Genomic DNA, 16,566 nt, shown 5'->3' with positions numbered 1-16,566 from the left:
TGCGGCCGCCTTTGGCAACACAAACACAGCCGGTGTTTCGTTGTTTACATTCCCGAAAGATGACGGTGAAGCTTTACTATGGAACAGAGCGGTCAAGCCAACACGGTATTATGCAGCGATCATTTCGAAGGATCGTGTTTCGAAGAGGGTCCCTTGCGAGGGGCGGAGATGGGCATCGCCACCATCCGTCGACTGGTGCTGAAGAAAGGTGCGGGGCCGACCTTCAGGTTGTACAGGTACGACCATATAATCTCACTAAAACACTAGTAACACAATAAGCAGATAAGGGATTTTACAGAATTATCCTAGTAAATGTGTCTAATAACATCTGAATCGCTCCCACTGTATAGTCTTTTTTTTTTTATAGTCCTTCACTCTCACTTTCCTCATCCACGAATCTTTAATCCTCGCTTTAATTAATGGGGAAATCGTCACTTTCTCAATCTGAATCGTTCTAGCTGCTGGTGGCCATGATTGTAAACAATGTTCAGATGTGAGGAGCTCCACAACCCGTGACATCACGCGTACATCGTCTCCTACTTCCGGTACAGGCAAGGCTTTTTTATCAGCACCAAAAGTTGTGAAATTAATCGTCGATGTTCTCTATTAAATCCTTTCAGCAAAAATATGGCAATATCGCAAAATGATCAAGTATGACACATAGAATGGACCTGCTATCCCCGTTTGAATAGGAAAATCTAATTTCAGTAGGCCTTTAATCAATGTGATGGGAATTTCTGCTTTTAAAAGTTGCAAGTGAAAAACGCTTACTTAGTGAAAGGAAAATAAATGTAAAACTGCTTCAATAAACATATATGAAAGAAGCATCAATCATCCATTTTTAATCGAACCTAAGCCAGAGAATCCCACCTTTAGCTGCTTCTGTGCGAAAAACAACAGAAATAGGTCGTAACTGAAATGCTGTAGTCTTTTCTCACGTTTAGGGTTATCACCTTTGCATACCGAGGTCCCATTTTATTGCCTCTTCTCCTAAGAGAACTAATCCAGTACACATGCAAATGTCCAACAAAGGGACCCAATTTAGTTATGTGCTCAAACGGAAATACTACTATTTACTTAAACTGATGGTTCGCTTACTCCAAGATGAATATAAACATTCCCCATATGCAAAACAATGAGTTCATTAATTCCCGTCAGAGACTTATTTGTTAAAGTTCCCTTTCTGTAATGTTTTGAATTACACTGACATATTTAAACTTGGACAATAGTTTCTATCTTTTTTATTTTTATTTTTCAGAAAAAAATGGTCTTCTGGTTTCCAACAATGTATTGACATTCTAGACCAGGGGTCAGCAATCTTTTCGAAACCAAGAGCTACTTCTTGGGTACTGATTAATGCGAAGGGCTACCAGTTTGATACACACTTAAATAAATTGCCAGAAATAGCCAATTTGCTCGATTTACCTTTAATAAATAAATCTGTATATATATATAAAAAAATGGGTATTTCTGTCCGTCATTTCATCGTACATTTTTTTCCTTTTACAGAAGGTTTTTTGTAGAGAATAAATGATGAAAAAACACTTAATTGAACGGTTTAAAGGAGGAGAAAACACGGAAAAAATGAAAATAAAATTTTCAAACATAGTTTATCTTCAATTTTGACTCTTTAAAATACAAAATTCTACTGAAAAAAAAGAAGACAAAAACTACCTAATTCGAATCTTTAAAAAAAAATAATTTATGGAACATCATTAGTAATTTTTCCTGATTAAGATTAATTTTAAAATTTTGATGAGATGTTTTAAATAGGTTAAAATCCAATCTGCACTTTGTTAGAATACATAACAAATTGGACCCAGCTATATTTCTAACAAAGACAAATCATTATTTCTACTAGATTTTCCAGAACAAAAATTTTAAAAGAAATTCAAAAGACTTTGAAATAAGATTTAAATTTGATTCTACAGATTTTCTAGATTTTCCAGAATAATTTTTTTGAATTTTAATCATAATAAGTTTGAAGAAATATTTCACAAATATTCTTCGTCGCTAAAACAGAAGCTAAAATGAAGAATTAAATTAAAATGTATTTAATATTATAGACAATAAAAAAATTAATTTACTTGAACATTGATTTAAATTGTCAGGAAGGAACTTAAAAGGTAAAAAGGTATATGTGTTTAAAAATCCTAAAATCATTTTTAAGGTTGTATTTTTTCTCTAAAATTGTCTGTCTGAAAGTTATAAGAAGCAAAGTAAAAAAATAAATTTATTTATTTAAACAAGTAAAGTCCAAGTCTTTAAAATATTTTCTTGGATTTTCTAATTCTGTTTGAGTTTTGTCTCTCTTAGAATTAAAAATGTCGTAAAGTGCTGCTATTTGAGCTATTTTTAGAACAGGCCAGCGGGCGACTCATCTGGTCCTTACGGGCACCGCCTTGGTGACCCCTGTTCTAGAGAGAAGAATACATATGACATACATATTCTGTGTGGTCTTCAACACCTGCCGAGCAGTCGGATTTCACGGAGCTGAAACAAGGCGACCCACCGGCTGAAGCAACCCTGTAAAACTGTGTTAATGCCGGCTGTTGATGTCGTCGACGTGATCGTGGGACTCTGTTGCATCAGACAAGTCTTCCTTTCATGGAATAAAAGTCACTGGTCAATCCCAAATTATTGTGGATGACATATATGTTGAGTAAAAAGGACCATCAAGACAGAATAGGAATATTACCAATTTTTACTAAACCTTTAGGAGACCAGTCCTTACAATGCCTTCATAGCGGCATCAAGAAGCCGTCTAAAAATCATAAGGAAAAAGTCAGCTTGTTTAGTACGCAAACAGAAAGGAATACAGCCTCATTGTTCTGAACAGGTTACAAAGTTAGTCCGGGTTTGGGAGGAGATCTTGCTCCAAGTGGAGGACTTCAAGTACCTTGGATTCTTGTTCACGAGTTAGAGAAGAGCGGATTGTGTTTTCAGTAATGCGGACGCTGTACCGATCCAGTGTGGGGAAGAAAGAGCTGAGCCGGAAGGCAAAGCTCTCATCCTCACCTATGGTCATGCGCTTTGGGTTAGGGACGGCATGGCGTAGTGGGTAGAGCAGCCGGCCAGAAACCTGAGGGTTGCAAGTTTGCTTCCTACCTATTGACATCCAAAAAAATTGCTGCCGTTGTGTCCTTGGGCAGGACACTTCACCCTTTGCCCCCGGTGCCGCTCACACTGGTCAATGAATGATGAATGAATGATAGGTGGTGGTCGGAGGGGTTGTAGGCTCGAACTGGCTTCCGTCAGTCTACCCCAGGGCAGCTGTGGCTACTGATGTAGCTTACCACCACCAGGTGTGAATGAATGTCGAGTACCACTTCTCTCTGAGCGCTTTGAGTGTTTAGAAAAGCACAATATAAATCTAAGTTATTTATGACCGAAAGGACAAGATCACGGGTACAAGCAGCCGAATTGTGGCGGGTCTCTCCCTTAGAGACTGGGTGAGAAGCTCTGTCATCCGGGAGGAGCTCAAAGTAAAGCTGCTGCTCCTCCACATCTAGAGGAGCCAGATTGTCCTGATCCCCTGCTCGGATCATGTCATATTCTGGTTTTGTTCCGTTTCTGTATCGTATTCTGTTGGTATTTGACTTCCTTAGTTCCTGGTGGCACTTCCTGTTTTGTTCTGTTGCCATAGTTATGCATTAATGTCACCTGCCTTTTGTTTTTTACGCGCACCCGCCTCGTAATTACTCTCCTTATTTAAGCCTGCGTTTTCCGTTTACTCGTCCTCGCATCCTAGTTTCTGTTCCATGCAACAGGTGACGACGCTGATTCCCGATTGTGGTAAAGAACTGTTTTTGTACTTGCTAGCTTCCGCGCTATGCTTCCTTGGTTTGTTCCCTAGCTCACGTGCTAGCGCTTTTAGTTCTTTTTAGCTCCCAAGCTAGTTCTGTTTGTTTTTCCCTTAGTGCCTTGTGCAAGTTTTTCTGTTCTTAGTCTGTTCTTTAGTATGAATTAATCATAATTTCTTACTATCACGCTGTGTCCAAGTCCGATTGCATATTAGAGAGAACGAACCCGCACCACGATGCCAGCTAACCGTCACACACTCAACTTACCAGTCGATCTACGTTCACATCCTCACCTATGGTCATGAACTTTGGGTTATGACCGAAGGGACAAGATCACGGGTACAAGTGGCTGAAATTAGTTTCCTTTACCGTGTGGCGGGGCTCTCCTTTAGAGACTGGGTGAGAAGCTCTGTCATCCGGGAGGAGATCAAAGTAAAGCTGCTGCTCCTCCACAACTAGAGGAGCCAGATTGTCATGAACCGCTGCTTGGATCATGTCATATTCTGGTTTTGTTCCGTTTCTGTATCGTATTCTGTTGGTATTTGACTTCCTTAGTTCCTAGTGGCACTTCCTCTTTTGTTCTTTTGCCATAGTTATGCATTAGTGTCACCTGCCTTTTGTTTTTACGCGCACCCGCCTCGTAATTACTCTCCTTATTTAAGCCTGCGTTTTCCGTTTACTCGTCCTCGCATCCTAGTTTCTGTTCCATGCAACAGGTGACGACGCTGATTCCCGATTGTGGTAAAGAACTGTTTTTGTACTTGCTAGCTTCCGCGCTATGCTTCCTTGGTTTGTTCCCTAGCTCACGTGCTAGCGCTTTTAGTTCTTTTTAGCTCCCAAGCTAGTTCTGTTTGTTTTTCCCTTAGTGCCTTGTGCAAGTTTTTCTGTTCTTAGTCTGTTCTTTAGTATGAATAAATCATAATTTCTTACTACCACGCTGTGTCCAAGTCCGATTGCATATTAGAGAGAACGAACCCGCACCACGATGCCAGCTAACCGTCACACACTCATTTTACTGATCGATCTACGTTCCCATCCTCACCTATGGTCATGAGCTTTGGGTTATGACCGAAGGGACAAGATCACGGGTACAAGTGGCTGAAATGAGTTTCCTTTACCGGGTGACGGGTCTCTCCCTTAGAGATAGGGTGAGAAGCTCTGTCATCCGGGAGGAGCTCAAAGTAAAGCCGCTGCTCCTCCACATCTAGAGGAGCCAGATGAGGTGGTTCGGACATCTGGTCAGGATGCCACCGGAACGCCTCCGACCGGTAGGAGGCCACGGGGAAGACCCTGGACACGTTTGGAAGACTATGTCTCCCGGCTGGCCTGGGAACGCCTCGGTATCCCCCGTGAGGAGTTGGAAGAAGTGGCTGGGGAGAGGGAAGTCTGGGCTTCCCTGCTTAGGCTGCTGCCCCCACCACCCGACCTCGAATAAGCAGAAGAAGATGGATGGATGCATGGATGGATGTTTTAAACAGATAAGGTAAAAAGGGAGTACACGCGTTCAAGGCAAAGCACAAGAGTTTATTTTTGCGGACATAAGATTCAAGAACAAAGTGTGGGGAAAAAAAGGGGGAAACTTTAGCTGCTGTAAATATGACTAATGATCAAGAAAGATAGAATATATGTTTTCTCCACAGTACTCGGACACCATGGCCTCTGGCGTAGGCGGAAGCTGTCAGGCTGGTCCCTGCTCTTGAAATAATGTAAGCCAAGAGCAATTAGCGTAAAGAAGTTGTTTTAGCGGCCAGTGGAAAACGCTAGAAGATATCAGAGGGGATCTTAATGGAGAGATTTCAGATCCATGGCACAGACATAAGTTCTTAACAAGCTGCAACTGTTATCGTTCCATTCATCCACTGCAAGTAAACACAAACATATGCGTCAGTGTCGGTGTAGAATACCAAGACTACGTCACTGCATGTTGACTTATCGAACTGTTAATGACAAGGTGTATTGATACCTCCTCTGAAGTTGATTATCACACAGTCCTGTTCTCCAAAATTGTTAGGGCGGCCACTTGCAAAGCCGGTGAAATCCACAACTGAGCCGTCGGTCCAAATAAAGGAATCCTCCTGGAAGACACAATCATCCACAACAATTCTGAGTCTGCGTCGTCAGTCCTGAACTTTACAGGGCAGTGGTGTCGATCTAGCACGCACCGACACTCCATCGGTGTTGGCGCTCGGAATTTTTCAAAACGGGGTCCCGGGGACCCCATGACGTCGTAAAAATGGGGTGCCACGGTAAATTTTTGGGGAAGCCCCTTTTTTGTGAGTTGGGGAACTTTGGAGAATGTCCTATTGATTTCAACAGGAATTTCACCCAAAATTGGGATTTTCGGGAAAAGCGGGAATTTTTATGGAAAATTTTGAAAAAAAAAACATGAGTGGTGTTGGATTTTTTTAAAATCGTTTGAGAAATGTTGAAGCAGCAACAGTTTTAATTGAAAAATGGTATTAAGAAAGTCCTGGAATTTTGGGAAAACCGTGAATTATTCCAGTTAAAAAAAACAACTTTGAAAAATGTGGAAGGGGAAAAAAAGAAAAAAGTGTCAAAAAATGGTTTAAAAAAACCTGAATTCCAGAATTTCATGGAATTTTTTTGAAATTAGAATTTCCAGAATAGTTTAATGTGTTGAATGTAGAATGATTGAAAAATGCGTAAATGGCGGAAGCTTGAAAAATGGCCAGTTCGTTTTGAAATGGAAAAATGACCCGGAAAGCCTAGAATTTGTGGAAATCTGGGAATTTTTTGAATTTTTCAAGGGAAATCCCGCTATTCCCAAATAGGCTGGAGAGTTTGAAGTTGGAATGGTTTGAATTGGTGGAAAATGTGGATGTTGTGGAACTTTGAAGAAGGTCTCATTGATTTCAACGGGAATTTCTCCCCAAAATGGGATTTTCGGGAAAAGCGGGAATTTTTTGGAAAAGTTTGAAAAAAAACCAACCTGAATGGTCTGAATGACTTCAATGGTTAGTGTTGGATTTTTTAAAAATCGTTTGAGAAATGTTGAAGCAGTAACATTTTTAATTGAAAAATGGTATTGAGAAACTCCTAGAATATTGGGAAAACCGTGATTTTTTCCAGTTAAAAAAACAACTTTGAAAAATATGGAAGGGGTAGTCGCCAGGAAAAAGTGTCATGAAATGGTTTGAAAAAACATGAATTCCTGGAATTCATGGAATTTTTGGGGAACTTGGAAAAATAATAGTTAGAATTTCCAGAATAGTGTAATGTGTTTAAGGTAGAATGATTGAAAAATGCGGAAACGGTGGAAGTTTGAAAAATGGCCAATTAGTTTTGAATGGGAAAAATGTCCCAGAAAGCCTGGAATTTGGGGAAATCTGGGAATTTTTTGAATTTTTCAAGGGAAATCCCGCTATTCACAAATAAGATGGAAAGTTTGAAATTGGAACGGTTTGAATTGGGTAAAAAATGGGGAATTAATCATCCCTGGCTCCTTGATTAGTGTTAGAACCGGCCCACAGGCCACAGCCGGCTGCTGCTGTTTTGCACGCACCTATACTCCATCGGTGATGATGCTCGGAATTTTTCAAAATGGGTTCCCGGGGACCCCATGACGTCGTAAAAAATGGGGTCCCACAGGAAATTTTTTGGGGTGCCACTTTTTTGTGAGTTGGGGAACTTGGAAGAATGTCCCATTGATTTCAACAGGAATTTCCCCTCAAAATTGGGATTTTCGGGAAAAGCGGGAAAGCTCTCAATTTGCCGGTCGATCTACATTCCCATCCTCACCTATGGTCATGAGCTTTGGGTTATGACCGAAAGGATAAGATCACGGGTACAAGCGGCCCAAATGAGTTTGGGGCTCTCCCTTAGAGATAGGGTGAGAAGCTCTGCCATCCGGGAGGAACTCAAAGTAAAGCCGCTGCTCCTCCACATCGAGAGGAGCCAGATGAGATGGTTCGGGCATCTGGTCAGGATGCCACCCGAACGCCTCCCTAGGGAGGTGTTTAGGGCACGTCCAACCGGTAGGAGGCCACGGGGAAGACCCAGGACACGTTGGGAAGACTATGTCTCCCGGCTGGCCTGGGAACGCCTCGGGATCCCCCGGGAAGAGCTGGACGAAGTGGCTGGGGAGAGGGAAGTCTGGGTTTCCCTGCTTTGGATGGATGGACCCCGACTTAAACAAGTTGAAAAACTTATTGGGGTGTTACCATTTAGTGGTCAAATGTACGGAATATGTACTGAACTGTGCAATCTACTAATAAAAGTATCAATCAATCAATCAAAAGAATCAATCAATGGATGGATGAATAGTACCGCGATACAAACTCCCATCACACTCGCACTTATGGTCAGTTTCGAGACTCTACTTATTTCGGGGTCAATAGGAAACTGGGTACTTGGAGACTTGTTTTCTCGGCACAAAGTGTAGTGTTGTCGTGTCGCTGGATGTTTTACCTCGATTGCGTCAGTGAATCCGATCCAGGTGCGAGTGTTGTCGCCGGTCACATCAAAAATCAACTGTCGCACGAGTTCGTTCTCCAGACTGCTGTGAATGGACACCAGGTTCCCGCCCAGAATTATGCAGGTGGTCTGCAGGGCACAGAAGAATTCAAACGAACATGATGTCATTAATAGCTTTTTTTTTTTTGCCCTGTCCAGCTTCTCAGGCAAATCATATAGTTGATGTAGATGCCCGTATCGGCTTTTCAGATTTACTTTACAAAACAGAAGTGTAGGATACTTCTCTTGTTGCCTTATTTGAATTTGACTTCATTAAATGTGTTTATATTATCTTTTGGTGCAGCCAGGAAGGGACAGAAAGAGAAAAAAGGGAAGACAGAGGGGGACATTTTGAGGATAAGGGGGGGGATTAGACAGACAGCAAACACAACAAAAACAACAACAATAGAACAACACCAGCACATACGATATGTACAAATATGATCGTAAAAGTGATACCAAAGAAACATTTAGTGAAAACAAAATAAATATAGAAATGACAATGAGCATTTTTACACTACTGGTGCAATACGAATAGCAATAGAAAAAGCCCTATTGATTATGAACAATACCAATAGTTTACCTCTATTATCAACAATACAGTTGATCAAATGCAACATTAAGAGCTTAAGTCAGGGGTGCATGTGGGGGCATTTTTTATAGTTTTCATTTTCAAAGTCTGTCTATCTGTGTTGGCCCTGCGATGAGGTGGCGACTTGTCCAGGGTGTACACTGCGTTCCGCCCGATTGTAGCTGAGATAGGCGCCGGCGCCCCCCGCCACCCCAAAAAAAGGGAATAGGTGGCAGGAAATGGATGGATTTTCAAACCATAACAAAATCTATGGATTTTTTAAAAATTTTGTTCTACCTTTAGGGGGTAAAACAAATAAAGGGTCTCAGTCATTAAAAAGTAAAAAATAAGTCAAATTATTATTGTTTTTATCATTATTATTTAACGCCTACAGTAAATCTCTATATTGACTTCAAGTTGAAATAAAGTAATAAAAAAATATTTAAAAAAAGGTTTTATGGCTTTTCTGTTCAAAACAACTTTGTTTTTAATAGTAAAAAAAAATAAGTAATTAGAGCCCTAAAAGATGAAGTGAATTATATTTATATAGCGCTTTTCTCTAGTGACCGAAAGCGCTTTACATAGTGAAACCCAATATCTAAGTTCCATTTAAACCAGTGTGGGTAGGGTAAAGTGTCTTGCCCAAGGACACAACGGCAGTGACTAGGATGGCGGAAGCGGGAATCGAACCTGGAACCGTCAAGTCGCTGGCACGGCCGCTCTACCAAACGAGCTATACCACCCCAGATCAATAATGCAGGACACCATTGATTTTACTTCTTTAATATTTCTGCGTAATCACAGTGAAAAGTTAAATGAAAAAAACATTAAATATATTAGGGATCCAAAAGGTGCCCCACTCATAAAGTGATACAATTTTATTAGGTTTTTCTTTTACTTTCAACACGATTTTACGTTTGAATGATTATTTTGCTTGTTTTATGCGCTTTCGTCAAAGAAAACTTTGATGTTTTTAAATGGCAACCACACAATATTTGCAATATTTACCACATGAAACTTTTTTGTCACGCCTGCGGATTATGTTGTGTTTTTGTTATGTTTGGTCAGTCTACCCCAGGGCAACTGTGGCTACAGATATAGCTTACCACCACCAGGTGTGGACTAATGATGCATTCCCACTTCTCTGTGAGCGCTTTGAGTATCTAACAATAGAAAAGCGCGATATAAATATAATCCATTATTATTATTATTATTATTATTATGTTATGTTTTGCTTTTTTGGACATTCAGTCCTGTCTTTTCGCTTCCTGGTTTGTTTTCGTCTCCATGCCAACCCATTACTATCACCTGGTCTCCTAGTCTCGTCCCTGTTTCCAGCCTCACGCCTGTTTTTCACTAATGATCATAGCTACTATTTAAGCCATTCTTTTTCTTGTCTTCGTCCTGGCATCTTCACACCCTACCCGTGCTGGTCCTACCTTCATGCCCTCGTTCACTGTTCCATGTCGTGTAAGTTTTTGTTTATAGTTCATAATTTATGTCCATAGTTTATGCCACAGTGCAATTGTTTGTTTCCATAGCCAAGTTTTGTACCTCCACTGTGAGCGCCTTTTGTTAGTTTTGTGTTAAAATAAAAAGATGCACTCACATTCCCGTCTCGCTCGCACTAACTTCCCTCTGCGTCGGAGAAACAAACTTAATCCAAGTCACAGTCTGACAATTTTAAAGTGAAATATTTGAAGTAATTGGATACTTGAAAATAATTCATTATAACATGGATTTTTTTGGTCGTTATTTTTTTTGGGGAGCAATGGCAAAAAAATTTAAATAAAGAGACAAACGGAAAAAAAAAACAGCCTGCATGGCAGTTTTGTGTCAACATTGCAACTTTTTCTCCTTAGATTTCACCTCATTCTACTTTTTTTTATTGTTTATTTTTTAAATTTTTGTAATAGCATTTCCACTTTGGACACCCCTGTCTTAAAGGGTCTACGAGACCGTGACTGTGTAAATAGGCAGCATCACAACCCGGAAAGTTCCATTTACTATTTCATTAATGTGTTTCCACCAGTTCCCGTACCTCCGCAGACAGGAAGTCGACTTGTTGGTTTTGGAAGATGAAACAACGCCGGTTCAACTGAGTCCAGCCCTTAGGACAGCAATCATCTGCGACACAATCAACACATGTATTTATTTGCAACTTGTTCAAAAACATGCACAATAAACAATCACACTTATAACACAGGAATATATAATATCTGTCTATTACTGTCATGTCGAGGGGTTTTCGCAGCTTACTGCCCGACAACTCTGGACAAAGCGAGCAGGTAGGAACATGATTTATTCCTCGAAATCAAAGCGTTACAAAAAAACAAACAGAAAACAAGCCGACAGCTAAAGCAAATACTTAGCATAGACCAGGGGTCAGCAACCTTTTTGAAACCAAGAGCTACTTCTTGGGTACTGATTAATAATGCAAAGGGCTACCAGTTTGATACACACTTAAATAAATTGCCAGAAATAGCCAATTTGCTCAATTTACCTTTAATAAATAAATATATATATATATATAAAAAAATGGGTATTTCTGTCTGTCATTCCGTCGGACATTTTTTTTCCTTTTATGGAAGTTTTTTTTGTAGAGAATAAATGATGAAAAAAACACTTAATTGAATGGTTTAAAAGAGGAGAAAAGACGAAAAAAAATGAAAATTCAATTTTGAAACATAGTTTATCTTCAATTTCGACTCTTTAGAATTCAAAATTCCACCGAAAAAAATGAATAGGAAAAACTAGCTAATTTGAATCTTTTTGAAAAAATTATAAAAAAAAAATTTATGGAACATCATTAGTCATTTTTCCTGATTAAGATTAATTTTAGAATCTTTAAGACATGTTTTAAATAGGTTAAAATCCAAACTGAGGGAGCGGACTGCCACAATCAGACAGTCCGATACCCCATACTCTCTGAGCACTCCCCATAGGACTTCCCGAGGGACACGGTCAAATGCCTTCTCCAAGTCCACAAAGCACATGTAGACTGGTTGGGCAAACTCCCATGCACCCTCAAGAACCCTGCTGAGAGTATAGAGCTGGTCCACAGTTCCACGACCAGGACGAAAACCACACTGTTCCTCCTGAATCCGAGGTTCGACTATCCGGCGAAGCCTCCTCTCCAGTACACCTGAATAAACCTTACCGGGAAGGCTGAGGAGTGTGATCCCACGATAGTTGGAACACACCCTCCGGTCCCCCTTCTTAAAGAGAGGCACCACCACCCCGGTCTGCCAATCCAGAGGTACCGCCCCCGATGTCCACGCGATGCTGCAGAGTCTTGTCAACCAAGCCAGCCCCACAGCATCCAGAGTTTTAAGGAACTCCGGGCGGATTTCATCCACCCCCGGGGCCTTGCCGCCGAGGAGCTTTTTAACTACCTCAGCGACCTCAGCCCCAGAAATAGGAGAGTCCACTACAGATTCCCCAGGCACCGCTTCCTCAAAGAAAGACGTGTTGGTGGGATTGAGGAGGTCTTCGAAGTATTCCCTCCACCGATCCACAACATCCGCAGTCGAAGTCAGCAGAACACCATCCGCACCATACACGGTGTTGATAGTGCACTGCTTCCCCTTCCTGAGGCGGCGTATGGTGGTCCAGAATCGCTTCGAAGCCGTCCGGAAGTCGTTTTCCAAGGCTTCCCCGAACTCTTCCCATGTCCGAGTTTTTGCCTCCGCGACCGCTAAAGCTGCACACCGCTTGGCCCGTCGGTACCCGTCCACTGCCTCCGGAGTCCTATGAGCCAAAAGAACCCGATAGGACTCCTTCTTCAGCTTGACGGCATCCCTCACTGCTGGTGTCCACCAACGGGTTCTGGGATTACCGCCACGACAGGCACCAACAACCTTGCGGCCACAGCTCCAATCAGCCGCCTCGACAATAGAGGTGCGGAACATGGTCCACTCGGACTCAATGTCCCGCACCTCCCTCGTGACATGTTCAAAGTTCTCCCGGAGGTGTGAGTTGAAACTCTCTCTGACAGGAGACTCTGCCAGACGTTCCCAGCAGACCCTCACAATGCACTTGGGCCTGCCAGGTCTGTCCGGCATCCTCCCCCACCATCGCAGCCAACTCACCACCAGGTGGTGATCGGTAGAAAGCTCCGCCCCTCTCTTCACCCGAGTGTCCAAAACATAAGGCCGCAAATCCGATGACACAACTACAAAGTCGATCATGGAACTGCGGCCTAGGGTGTCCTGGTGCCAAGTGCACATATGGACACCCTTATGCTTGAACATGGTGTTTGTTATGGACAATCCGTGACGAGCACAAAAGTCCAATAACAAAACACCACTCTGGTTCAGATCCGGGCGACCATTCTTCCCAATCACGCCTCTCCAGGTTTCACTGTCGTTGCCAACATGAGCGTTGAAGTCTCCCAGTAGGACAAGGGAATCACCCGGAGGAGCACTTTCCAGTACTCCCTCGAGTGTACCCAAAAAGGGTGGGTATTCTGAACTGCTGTTTGGTGCGTAAGCACAAACAACAGTCAGGACCCGTCCCCCCACCCGAAGGCGAAGGGAAGCTACCCTCTCGTCCACTGGGTTGAACTCAAACGTACAGGCTTTGAGCCGGGGGGCAACGAGAATTGCCACCCCAGCCCGTCGCCTCTCACTGCCGGCAACGCCAGAGTGGAAGAGGGTCCAATCCCTCTCGAGAGAACTGGTTCCAGAGCCCTTGCTGTGCGTCGAGGTGAGTCCGACTATATCCAGCCGGAACTTCTCTACCTCGCGCACTAGCTCAGGCTCCTTCCCCCCCAGTGAGGTGACGTTCCACGTCCCAAGAGCTAGCTTCTGTAGCCGAGGATCGGACCGCCAAGTGCCCTGCCTTCGGCTGTCGCCCAGCTCACAATGCACCCGACCTCTATGGCCCCTGCTATGAGTGGTGAGCCCATTGGAGGGATGACCCACGTTGCCTCTTCGGGCTGTGCCCGGCCGGGCCCCATGGGAACAGGCCCGGCCACCAGGCGCTCGCCATCGTGCCCCAACTCCGGGCCTGGCTCCAGAGGGGGGCCCCGGTGACCCACGTCCGGGCGAGGGAAATCTGAGATCATTTTGTTGTAATTCCATAGAAATCTTTGAGCTGCTCTTTGTCTGATCACTCACCTAGGACCTGTTTGTCTTGGGAGACCCTACCAGGGGGCTTGAAAGCCCCCAGACAACATAGCTCCTAGGATCATTGGGACACGGAAACTCCTCTACCACGGTAAGGTAGCAGCTCAGAGAGGATATATATATATATATATATATATATATATATATATATATATATATATATATATATATATATATATATATATATATATATATATATATATATATATATATATATATATATATATATATATATATAATGTAGTAACAGACACTTTCATAACAATATGTAATATGTACACTAAACACACTGCAAGTATATATATATTTAAAAATAAATAAATAAATTAAAATGTGCCCACAGGACGTCCCAACCTCCACTACAAGGAACGTCTGCAAATGCGACCTGAAAGCGTGCGGCATCTACCCGATGCACCTGGAAGCAGCAACATCAGATTGCACCAACTGCCGATCTACCACCAAGGCCAACATCCTGCTGGCAGAGAGAAAAGGAAGGGGAAGAAAAATGCAGATCATCCTTTGCCAACAATGAGGATAAACTGGGTGTGGAACAATGAGCAAAAACATAAAGGGTCTGTGCGTGACGAAACAATACGCAAAATAGAAACTGTAATTAAGAACCAGGTAAACAATGACTGGACCTGCAGGGTCACATGCCTTTCTTGTGCTATGAAAATAAAACTGTCATCGGTTTAGCAGTTTCGCCAGGCTGTCGGCAATTTGCGTCAACGCTGACGCAAATTGGCAAATAGATTATACATTTGAAAGCAAAATAACAATAAGGAATGAATCAAACATTCGAGCCTTGAAGTAGCAAGAGAAAGTGCGTGAATAAAACGTTAATTATTGCTCAGTTTGCTACACTGATTTGCTTTAACAACGCTTATATAACTTAATAGTGCAAAATCAACTTTAAAAAAACAAACGAAAAAGTATCACAGAAATAAAATTTAAATAAAAAATGTAATGCCTCTTTTCTATTTGCAGCCTTCTAACATTAACTTTTTCCACAAGCTAATACATTTGAAAATAAAATAACAATGAGGTGGTGGGGTTTGGTGTTAGCGGGGGGTGGATATTGTAGCGTCCCGGAAGAGTTAGTGCTGCAAGGGTTCTGGGTATTTGTTCTGTTGTGTTTAGGTGCGGTTGTTCTCCCGAAATGTGTTTGTCATTCTTGTTTGGTGTGGGTTCACAATGTGGTGCATATTTGTAACAGTGTTAAAGTTGTTTATACGGCCACCCTCAGTGTGACCTGTATGGCGGTTGATCAAGTTTGCCTTGCATTCACTTGTGTGTGTGTGTACAAGCCGCATATATTATGTGACTTGGCCGGCACGCTGTATGTACAGAGGAAAAACAGACGTAACGACAGGTCGTGGAGAACGCTAAAGACAGTGCCTTAAAGGCACGGCCCCAATATTGTTGTTTGGGGAGAAATGGTTCAAATCCAAAGCCCTGCTTCATGCTGCCTGCGCTAACTAAATACAGAGTCTCGGAAAACTGGCGTGCACAAGCGATCCCTCAGTAAGCTGGTGTGCACATCACTTGTGCACGCCAGCTTTCCGAGACTCTTATTTTGTTAGCGCAGGCAGCATGAAGCAGGGCTTTTATTGTGAAGATAGGAAATGTGCAGTCGGCCTTTAGAGTTTTGACGGAAGGGACGGCGCGAAAGTCTGTTGAAATAAAAAGTTTTTCTCGCCTTCCTCTCTGTCATTTTTTCATAATAATGAACTGGCAGCAGCCAGCGTCATCTCACAAGACCCTCGGGTGCCGTGAATGTCAATCAAGCAAGCTACGGAATTTGCCGCCAATGTTTTTCTTGTAAAGTGTATGGAAGCTGGATGAATAAGTTGCCAAAAACCAACCACTTTCATGTGGTATTGTACAGAAAGGACAACTTTTTTTCTCCTCCATTTGAAAATGTGGGCGTTATCATCATTACTGTCTGATTCCAATCAATGCAAGTCATCAGAATCAGGTAATACACCAACTTATATTCTTGTCTTCGTGAAAGAGAGACATTTGTGTTACACATGCTTGTATTATCATTAAACACATTTAACTTGTTTACAAAAATGTCTCTTTCATAAATAAATAAATATAAATGATATATATAAATGAGGTAGATCCCCTCGAGTTGGTCAATTGAAAAGTAGCTCGCCTGCAGAAAAAGTGTGGGCACCCCTGATCTAGGGATCTAGTTATTTGGTTAGGACACTCCTCACTCTTTTGCCTTCACCTTCAATCAATCAATCAATGTTTATTTGTATAGGCCTAAATCACAAGTGTCTTGAAGGGCTGCACAAACCACAACGACATCCTCGGTAGAGCCCACATAAGGGCAAGGAAAAACTCACCCCATTGGGACGTCGGTGACAGTGACAATGATGACTATGAGAAACCTTGGAGAGGACCGCATATGTGGGCAACCCCCCCCCCCCCCCCCCCCTTGTAGGGGACCGAAGGCGATGGATGTCGAGCGGGTCTAACATGGTACTGTGAAAGTTCAATGCATAGTGGATCCAACACAGCCGTGAGAGTCCAGTCCAAAGGGGATCCAACACAGTAGCGAGAGTCCCGTCCACAGGAA

General features: G+C 42.4%; 1 protein-coding gene across 1 annotated transcript; it reads right to left on the bottom strand.

The window, feature by feature from the left end:
* Positions 1-5,306: 5,306 nt before the first annotated feature.
* On the bottom strand, positions 5,307-11,034 carry LOC133549112 (galactose-specific lectin nattectin-like). Its single transcript, XM_061894250.1, has 4 exons — positions 10,889-11,034; positions 8,232-8,366; positions 5,767-5,878; positions 5,307-5,662 (listed from the first exon to the last, which is right to left on the bottom strand). Exons 1-4 carry the CDS (start codon positions 11,021-11,023, stop codon positions 5,586-5,588), a joined length of 459 nt encoding a protein of 152 aa, XP_061750234.1. The 5' UTR covers positions 11,024-11,034; the 3' UTR covers positions 5,307-5,585.
* Positions 11,035-16,566: the final 5,532 nt, after the last annotated feature.

This window comes from Nerophis ophidion, linkage group LG03 (assembly GCF_033978795.1).
Source record: "Nerophis ophidion isolate RoL-2023_Sa linkage group LG03, RoL_Noph_v1.0, whole genome shotgun sequence".
Classification (NCBI taxonomy): Eukaryota; Metazoa; Chordata; class Actinopteri; order Syngnathiformes; family Syngnathidae; genus Nerophis; species Nerophis ophidion.
This window is presented reverse-complemented; position numbering and strand designations above follow the sequence as displayed.

What these genes read in the sequence shown, in the direction of transcription:
- LOC133549112 (XM_061894250.1), bottom strand. Translation starts at nt 11,023, where the DNA reads ATGTTTTTGAACAAGTTGCAAATAAATACATGTGTTGATTGTGTCGCA. An exon ending in GATTCACTGACGCAATCGAG is followed by an intron (nt 5,879 to 8,231) that starts GTAAAACATCCA and finishes TGTGTCTTCCAG; the next exon opens with GAGGATTCCTTTATTTGGAC. An exon ending in GATAATCAACTTCAGAGGAG is followed by an intron (nt 5,663 to 5,766) that starts GTATCAATACAC and finishes GTTTACTTGCAG; the next exon opens with TGGATGAATGGAACGATAAC.